This window comes from Trypanosoma conorhini (genome assembly GCF_003719485.1).
Source record: "Trypanosoma conorhini strain 025E chromosome Unknown Tco_14.4_contig_00055, whole genome shotgun sequence".
NCBI lineage: Eukaryota > Euglenozoa > Kinetoplastea > Trypanosomatida > Trypanosomatidae > Trypanosoma > Trypanosoma conorhini.
Window position 1 is genome coordinate 20,606 of NW_021704142.1, and position 8,555 is coordinate 29,160.

Below are 8,555 nucleotides of genomic sequence, written 5' to 3' on the forward strand. Positions count from 1 at the left end.
GAACTTCTTCTTCTCCTCCTCACTCTCAATCTTCTCCAGGAGCCGCTTCATGTAGCTACGGATGTGCGCCATGTACGAGTTCTTGTCGTAGCTTGTCTCGGTGTAGCGGTTGTTGAAGACCACATCAACGACCTGCTTTTTGGAGTCGTCGACGTCGCCCGTCGCGCCCTCGCCGGCGTCCTCGTCCACGTTGGCGGAGATGCCGTAGTCCTCGCCGCCCACCTCAATGTAGCTGCCCTTCAGGACGTACACAACGTCGCCCTCGACCTCCACGGGCCTGTCGTTGTCGCAGAAGACCTCGGCGTTTGTCAGGACATCCTTGAAGATCCTCATCTGTGGGCTTTTTCCTCGGGTGTGCCTTGCGTGTGTGTGTGTGTGTGTGTGGAGTGCGCCTTCGCTTTGGAGCTGGGAGAGTATGCTTGGGGGCGCAACAGGGCAAGGCAAGAGAAACGCACGCTAAGGCAAAAACACAGACCGTCAGAAGGCCTCCCCACTTCATTTCTTGAGGTGCGTGGCGGTGGCGGTGCATGCGTGGGACGTGGAGGACGACAACGCGGGCCCCCTGCATCTTCGGTTTCGGCGTAGGTGCGGAGGTGCGCGTGCGTGATCGGTACCGAAGTAAAGCCTTGATTGATATTCTCTTTGCTTCATCACCCCCCTCCCCCATTTTTTTATGTTTTCATTACTTCTCGTTTTTGTTCCGTTTACTGTTTTAATCGGAGCACATTTAATGGGCAAGTGGCGACCACGCAGGAGGACGCTACTGAGGTCGGAATATGTCTTTTATGTCACTGGTGGTGGTGTACACAAGCGGCTCGCCGCGGCTGCCGCAGGCACCGAGAATATGCGGGGAGTTGGGGTGGAACGCCACCGAGAGGACCGCCCCCGTGCGGTACGACCGAGATACGATCTGCGTGGGCGGCCGAGACGCGTCGCGCGCGTCCCAGAGACTAATGTTGCCGTCCTTGCCTCCCGCGGCAAGCAGGCCGGCGAGGTGCGGCGAGGCGGCGAAGGTGGTATCCGCCTCGTGCACCTGCAGCTGCCACAGGGGCTGCGCATGCATGCGCGCCTCAAACGCCATCCAGCCGCCCGTATTCGTGGAGGCGTAGAGGACTCTGCCTCCGTGCGGGGCGAACTCCACGTGCTCAACGACGCCGTTCGTGCCAAAGCGCAGCGCGGCCTGGTTGGGTGAGCGACAGTCGCGCAGCACCATCGTCGCGTCAAAGCCACCCGAGAGCAGCAGGTTCGCCTCCTCGCGGTGCCAGTCGAGGCTCTGCAGCTTATCTGGCTCCGCGTACGTGCCGACACACTTGGAGGTGTTGAGGTCCCACAGTTTAATGCTGCTGTCGGCGCTGCCGGAGGCTAGTATGTGCTGCGCACACGTGTTCCACCTGACGCTTATCACGGCGTCCTTGTGCGAGTCGTCCTGCAGCATGCGGGGCTTAATACTTTTTCTGTAGTTGTCCTCCCACTTGACGCAGCCGCCCAGTAGGCAGACCGGCTCCACCGCGTCAATGACGTCAAGGCTCCAGAGTTCCACAAATGGCCGCATCGTACCGACGGCGCAAAGCGACATTGTGCCGTCTGTAAGCCACGCCGTGCTGAGGGGAAAGGCTGCGATCTCCACGTCGTGGTGGACGTACATGGTGTCCTCTGGCTCATCGTAGACGTAGAGCTCCAGCCGCGGCTGAGGATCCTCGGCGGAGGCCGTGACGAAGACAATGTCCGTCTCCCTGAAGTTCGTGTCGTTGGCCTCCTCCTCATCGTCCGACTCTACCTGCTCCAAAATGGTGTCGCCGCCGCCGCCAAACTGCAGAGCGTTCACACCGTCGGCCCTGTCTGTATCGCTGCCGCCGTCTTCATCGCCCGCCAGTGGCCCGCGTCCGCCTGCCGCCGCCACTTCCTCCTCCGTCACGTACTCGGGGTTCTGCCGCTGCAGCTTCTCCCGCACCGTCTCCAGGCTCTCCGTGGAGTGGAGCGGGACGGGCTTCATGGCGCCCTTCGGCACCCACGAGAAGGAGGTCAGCATCCGTGCGGGCCTGGGGGGGGGGCGAAGTACGCGGGTTCCGCGAGACTTTCCACAGAGTTTTTTTTTTCTTTTTTTCCTCTCTCTCTCGCCCGCTCGCCAGGGGAGAGAGGCAGGTGGGGGAGGGGAGCAAATCAACAAAAACAACAGCAGCAGCACAAGGGGCACAACGAAAGCAGGTGGGATAAAAAAGCAATGACAAACACAAAAAAAAAAGAGAGAGAGAGAGCGAGAGAGGGAGAGAAGGCGCACCCGCCTCATCGCCTTCAAGGCGTGCTGCGCAGCAGCTGCTGTGTTTCGCCTCGCCTCGCCCCCCTCCCTCTCTCCCTCTATTCACCTCGCCAGTCTGCTACAACATGGACGGCAGCTTGCGCCTCACGCGTGCCCTGAGTGCCGCAAGCCTCCGTCGCACCTCGGAGGTTGTTTGGCCTCTTGCCGCCTCAGCCTCGCTCCCGCTGCCGCCAGCACTGCCGGCCTCTCCCGCCCGCCCCACCACCCCGGCACTCTGCCCAGCCGGTTGCTCCGTCGCCTCCGGCCGAGCAGCGGCGTTGCCACGTCTCGCCTCGCTTGCCGTGATCTCCGCGGCAAGTGTGGAAAGTGGATGCCGGCGAATGAAGCGCTGTAGCCTCCGAAGGGCGCTCAGCTGAGCGCCCAGCACGAGGTTGACCACGACGGAGGGGATGAGGCCCATGGGATGCACAAGGGCGACGTAGCTGACGTGGCACTCCGTGTTGCCCTTCGAGTTAGGGACCGGCCGCGCCAGAATGCCTGAAAATAGCATAAGCGCCCGCACGTAAACGGACTGGCGGGGGTCGAGCGGCTCCACGTATCCGAGTGGCGTAGAAAAGGCCTTGACCCACACCGTTCCGTCCCGGCGCACCTCCTCCGCCACCACAAGCTCAAAGTCTCTGTTCTGCACGAGTGGGATGGGGGTACGCACCGCCATGTAGTACAACGCCACCCGCCTCTGCCCAGGCAACAGCTGGAGCTCCGTCACACTGTCGACATCCACAACGGCGGCGTCCACTGCGTCCCGGCCCGGGCGCGGAAGGGTCCGCACAGCGCTTAGCTCCGCGATGTGCCTGTCCCACCGTCGTCGCGTGGAGACGTTAAGGTATGCCAGCACCTCAGCGGGTCGGCACGGCAGCCCCACCTCCGCGCGCATGAGGTGCATGGGGCACTCCTCAACGGGGCGGCTGTGGAGGGAGATGCCGCAGGCGGCGTCCTGCGCGATGAGTTTAAAGCCCGTTTCGCCCGCACCCGCAAGAAGAAGCCGCTCCACGTCGGCGAAGTTCACGGCCTCGCGGTAGAGGTCGTCGTCGTTGTCGGGGACGCGTCTCTTGTGGGGCGCGGAACCCGAGGGCGGCTCCGGGACGAGGGGCGGCCGCACAAGGTACGCCATTGCAGTTTCCGCGGGGGCGCCGTCGTCAGCGCGCTCGCGTCCTCCCCGCGTGAAAGAAAATCAAAAACAATACAAAAAAACAACGACAAAGAAAAAAAAAGGAGGGGGTCCACAGCCCGGCCGCCCTTCGCCCCTCCACACACGCGACACCGCCGCTACTCTGCTGCGCGGAAGGAAGCGAAGCGACAGGACGCGGGATCATAGAGCGAACACCAGCGGCCGGTGTGCAGTGCCGTGGGCGCGGGGGAGCGGCGTGGCGCAGCGCACGAGGAGGGAGGAAGGGGGTTCGCAGAAACAGTGACGCAGCGCACGTCCCGTGCCTCTTTCCCACGCACTTGCGCCGTTACGATGCTCGGCCAATGCGCTCGTCGCCATCGTCAGCAGCAACACAAAAAAAAAAAACAGAAGCGGCAGTTACACACGGATACACATAGACATATATATATATATATATAATAAAAGAAGGAAAGAAAAAAGACAGAAAACTTCACATGCACTACACATTAAACATGCCAGCGAATGTAGCATTCTTGTGTTTTGCTTGTTGGCTTTTTTTGTCGTTCCTTTCCTTCCTTTTTTCCTCCTCTCAGTGGCCCACGTGGCCGCGGATGCCTCTTCCTCACAAATGTGAGGAATTTCTTTACATTGCGTTCCTCGCATGTGTGACAGGCCGCTGCGGCACCTCCACCGACGGAGCGTTGAGCATCCAGACGAAGCTGGCCTTTGCCTCACTGGGGAGAACGCTCGGCTGCGGGAACACGACAGGAGTGAGTTTATGCCGCGCCGCAACAAGCGGCAGGGAGTTCCTCTTTTCGCTGCGTCGCTTCGCTTGCGTCTTTTTGTACTCCTCCATCCTTTCCGCCAGTCGGCGGCGCGTCTCGAGGGCCAACTGCAGCTCGCCGCTCTCCGGCCGACTTCGCCCCGACTTGGTCTGCCGAAAACCCAGGCGTGTGTCCCCCATGAGCAGCTCGTTGGCCTTCCTGGCGAGTTCGCCGTTGGCAAAACCCTTCGGCAGCACCGCCTCTAGGCGCCGTGTCATGCCCAGCAGCGCCCGCTTCTTCCTCTGCATCGGATCGAACCCTGTCGAGGAGACGGGGCAAAGGCTGGTGTCCTCGCGTGGGCTTTCGCCCTGTCGCCCGGGCGACTGTTGCTCCGTGGCGAGCGGGGCTTGGCCTGGACTGGGGCTTGGGGTCGGGGTTGGGGGCGCCTCACACGCGCCGGCGCGAAGCTGCGAGCGCCGCCCAACGCACGGCGGCGGCGGCGGCTGCTGCTGCTGCTGCGGCAATGAGTGCTCCGTCGTTCGCGACAAGAGGAGGCCACCTCCCTCCGGCAGGGAGGAAAGCAGCGGTGTGCCCTGCTGCTCCTGCAAGCGCTGCGTAGGCTGCGGCTGCCTGGCGCTTTCCATGGAGATGTTTGAGAAGGAGCGCATGCGTATCTCCTCCTGGGGATTGGCCACGTCTGTAAGAAAAAACGGCCGCGCGAGCGGCGCCTTCGGTGACGCCGGCCCAGAGAAGGGCGTTCCGGCCCTCGTGCCTCTACGCGACCGACCACGGGACACGGCCGTGTCATCGTCCAGCAGTGAGTCCATGACGCTCTTGACGCCGCCGGATCGCACGTCTGCGTGTAGAATGCTCTCCAGCAGAACTTCTTCTTCCGCGGTGTTGGCCGCCAGCACAGGCGGCGCCACGGGCGGAAATTCGCTGAAGGTTGTGGGATCTGCAAGCCTCCATGAGTCGTGGCCAAAGACCCCGACAAACCGCACAGTGGCCTGCGTGGATCGCAACGGGCTCGTGCTGGAGTAGGGGGCCTGCAGCCAGTTCGCGTCGTCCACGTCGAAGAGACGCACCATGTGGTCCAGGGAACCCACGAGCAGGTAGCGGCGGCCTGCGAGATGGCAATAGTCCAATGCGTTGACTTCGTCCGTGGCGCCCTGAAACGTCGCCCGCGGGATTATGACCTGGCGAAACTCCGCCGAAGGGGAGGTGCAGCCGCGCACATCGAGGACGCGAACGCGGCCCAGGGAGTCCCCACAGACGACGCTGCCGTCCTCCGGGATGTACAGCGCCTTGTGGATGCGGCACTCAAAGCGCCGCACCAGGCGCAGGCGGTACACGACGGCCTGGTTGACGTAGGAGTACACAAAGAGGATACCAACGTCGAGGATGACGAGGATGAGGTTCTGGTTTTGCTCGTTCAAGAAGATGAGTTGCACAACGGCGCCCCGCTCCTCCTCCGTCTTATCGCGTAGGACGCAGTCGTGGGTGGGTGCCCCACCGCGGATGCTAAAGAAGAATATCCTGGCGTCACCGGTGCCCAAGCAAAGGTACGCATCCCGCACGACGCAGCAGGCGGTGACAGAGGACAGCGAGGGCACACGCAAGACAACCGACTTACTCTCCTCGAGCCCGCTGGGGAGGAACAAACCAGAGTTGTAGCTCGTGACGCGACACACACGCGCGCTCCACGCGATCAGTTTGTTTCTATGCGACATCACCGTTACATCCGAGTCCAGCTGCTCGGAAATGTCCTGCACCAGCATCTCTGCCGCGAGCGGGGCGGCCGTGGAAGGGTCCCAGGTGAGGACCGAACCATCCTGGCCACCCGTTGCTAGTCGTGTTTGAAGCGCCGTCGTCCACGAGCTGGAGGCAACGGTGGCCCGCTTCACAGGCATGTGCTCCATGCGCGCGACGCGAGGGACGTCCACGCTTCGCCTCAGCTCGCCCGTCGCCAGGTCCCAGGTGCGCCAGCACCCCTCATCGAATGTGTGTATCTGCCACGACTGCCGCTGCACAGCCATTGCAACAACCCCGCCACGGTGGGTGTCCACGCGTCGCGGTTCCACGAAGCCCACTGAGCCCCGCATTCGTGACTTCTCCGCGCCGGTCCTCTTGACCTCCTGGAAGTAGCTCCGGCAAGACGCGTCACGCTCGTCCCCGGAGAGCGGGCGCCCGGACCCCGCACTAGGCTCGGCCGCCTGCAGCTGGCTGCGCGACGGCTCGTAAATGACTGCCGCCCGAAGACAACAAATGAGAGACGAATGAAGCGGGTGCCACGCCAAGACACCGTCTTCGTCAATGGCGGAGCGCTCCATCATCTGCCGCGAGGCATCTGTCGCGGTAAAGTTCGACTCCTGCGCCGGCTGCGCAATGGTGGCCAGCGACTTGTTGCCGTGCGTCTCATACACCTTAATGGTCTTGTCCGAGAGCAGCAGTGCAAGCCGCTGTCGCCGTGGGTGCAGGGCCGCACTGACGATTCCCTGCGACTCGGATGGAAACTCGAAGAGGGGGTCACCGTAGCGCCCAATCACCCACAGGGCGACCCGCCGATCCACGTGAATCGTGACGTAGAACTTTGACGGCGGCCACCACTGCATCGCGCGGATCGCTCTTGCCTGCTGGAGAATAAGGCGCGGCTCCCCCAAGGGCCTCCCTGTCGAACCGAGCGGAGTGCGGTAAATGCGGCCGTCCGCCCCAGCCGTGAAGAGCGAGGTGACGTAGGAGGTGTAGAACATGCCCACCACCGCTGCCGCGTGGACCTCCGCCATGAAAAGCAGATGCACGGGTTTGCTGTTCGCCCCGGCCATGAGGGAGCTTGGGCGCACGTCGGCGGCGATGTCAAAAGCCCCAACGACGCCGTCGGCGGTGCCAAAGAAGAAAATCCCCGAGAAGGTGTCATACCACGACGCGGTTGGGGCGTCAAAACCCACCACAGGCTTTGCTGGGAGCGTTTTTGCAAAGGCGTAGTTTTGCGTCTCGCGACGACGGCGGTGATACTTCTCTGCCGACTCATCCTTGCGCAGCGCCACACGGTACATCCCGCACTCCCCCGGCCTCATCCCATACCGCTGCACTTTCGTCGCGGACAACTGCACGACCTCGTAGAGAGCCGACTGCAGCGAGGTGCATCCGAGGTACTTCTGCAGCACGTTCCCCTCAGGGAAATCCAACACCGTCAACTGGCTGTTCGTCGTCGCGATGAGAATGTGGTCCTCGTCCGGCAGCAAAAACATCCCAATCACCCATGCCGTCCCCGCATTGTAGAGGTTGCGCATAAATCCCCCCGTCTCCCCGTCCCACAGCTTTACAACGCCGTCTTTGCTAGCCGTGATGATGCAGCCTGTCTGGGGCGCCACCAGGACCTGATCCGCGGACTGTACGTGGAACTCCTTGCCGCTGAGCGCGTCGGGCTCCGAGTCGCGCCTGCCCCCTGCCACCCTTGACCAATGCGCCTCCGCGCCATTCTTCCCCTGGGAGGAACGCAGGGGAGAGGAATGCCCCGACGCGGGTCCCGCGCGTACGCGGGTGAAGGTCAACTCATTTTCGTCAAGCTGATGAAACCGCTCATAGTCCTTCACGAAGTTTGTGGTCAGGTCACTCCACCGCACAATCTCGTGCTGCACCGGCTCCTTCCGCTGCGAGGCGACAGACATGGAAGGCAAGTTGTAATTCAACAGCATGCGAGCCACCGAGCGTGAGCGCTCCAGGCGCCCTTTTCGCGGTTTGCTATCAGTCCCACTACTGCTGTTAGGGACGCTGGCAGTCGTGAAGGTGGTCGTGGTAGACTTGCCCTGCCTCGCGGTGCTAAACGAGCTCACGGTGTGCAACGAGCTTGCCTGCGTGGTGTTACACGTGCTGCGTTCGAGGCGTGCAAGCCCGGCGTTGCTGGTCTCACAGGCCTCCCACAGCGGGTCGTGCACGGAGAGCTGGATGGAGAAGGAGCCGACCCACCGCAGCACCTCCTCTCTATACACGCTCATCTTGTCCTCATCCAACAGCGGCAGCTCGCTGCTCACCACCTCCTCAAGCTCCACGCCGTTGGTGGTAAACCTGGCCTTCTCCTCGAGAACCTCCATGATGAAGTGGATGAGCCACTCCTTCGTGATTGCGGGGTCACCATCTTGGGTGATGCTCCGCGCCGCAAAGCGCTTCTCCAGCCGCAGGACTTCCTCGACACCAATGAGGGGACCCCACGAGAGGGTGGAGGAGAGAATCTGGTTTGGCACATAACGCGTCGCCAGACGGGACCCAAGCGTCACTTCATTTTTTGGCGTCTCCATGTGTGTGTGTGTGTGTGTGTGTGTGTGTGTGTGTGTGTGTGTGTGTGTGTGTGTGTGTGTGTGTGTGTGTG

The 8,555-nt window shown here is 62.3% G+C and overlaps 4 protein-coding genes across 4 annotated transcripts in view, besides 7 other annotated features; all 4 read right to left on the reverse strand.

Moving 5' to 3' along the window:
* Window positions 1–333, reverse strand: part of Tco025E_01610 (IgE-dependent histamine-releasing factor) — a gene marked incomplete at both ends in the record, with an annotated part of 1,008 nt that extends 675 nt beyond the window's left edge. Inside the window, one exon of the mRNA XM_029368548.1 lies at window positions 1–333. This exon is cut by the window's left edge and continues 675 nt beyond it. Coding sequence (XP_029231333.1) covers window positions 1–333 — 333 coding nt within the window.
* A 19-nt stretch (window positions 334–352) lies between these two features.
* Window positions 353–384: a microsatellite.
* A 376-nt stretch (window positions 385–760) lies between these two features.
* On the reverse strand, window positions 761–2,029 carry Tco025E_01611 (periodic tryptophan protein 1; the record flags this gene model as incomplete). The annotated part of the gene is made up of 1 exon (XM_029368549.1): window positions 761–2,029. One exon carries the CDS (start codon window positions 2,027–2,029, stop codon window positions 761–763), a length of 1,269 nt encoding a protein of 422 aa, XP_029231334.1.
* A 212-nt stretch (window positions 2,030–2,241) lies between these two features.
* Window positions 2,242–2,270: a microsatellite.
* A 56-nt stretch (window positions 2,271–2,326) lies between these two features.
* Window positions 2,327–2,356: a microsatellite.
* Window positions 2,357–2,369: a microsatellite.
* A 6-nt stretch (window positions 2,370–2,375) lies between these two features.
* Window positions 2,376–3,428, reverse strand: Tco025E_01612 (uncharacterized protein; the record flags this gene model as incomplete). The annotated part of the gene is made up of 1 exon (XM_029368550.1): window positions 2,376–3,428. One exon carries the CDS (start codon window positions 3,426–3,428, stop codon window positions 2,376–2,378), a length of 1,053 nt encoding a protein of 350 aa, XP_029231335.1.
* A 52-nt stretch (window positions 3,429–3,480) lies between these two features.
* Window positions 3,481–3,528: a sequence feature (A-rich).
* A 324-nt stretch (window positions 3,529–3,852) lies between these two features.
* Window positions 3,853–3,886: a microsatellite.
* Window positions 3,887–3,912: a microsatellite.
* Window positions 3,913–4,068: 156 nt separating this feature from the next.
* Tco025E_01613 (uncharacterized protein) lies at window positions 4,069–8,484 on the reverse strand (the record flags this gene model as incomplete). The annotated part of the gene is made up of 1 exon (XM_029368551.1): window positions 4,069–8,484. The coding sequence occupies one exon, from the start codon at window positions 8,482–8,484 to the stop codon at window positions 4,069–4,071; it is 4,416 nt and encodes a 1,471-aa protein (XP_029231336.1).
* Window positions 8,485–8,555: the final 71 nt, after the last annotated feature.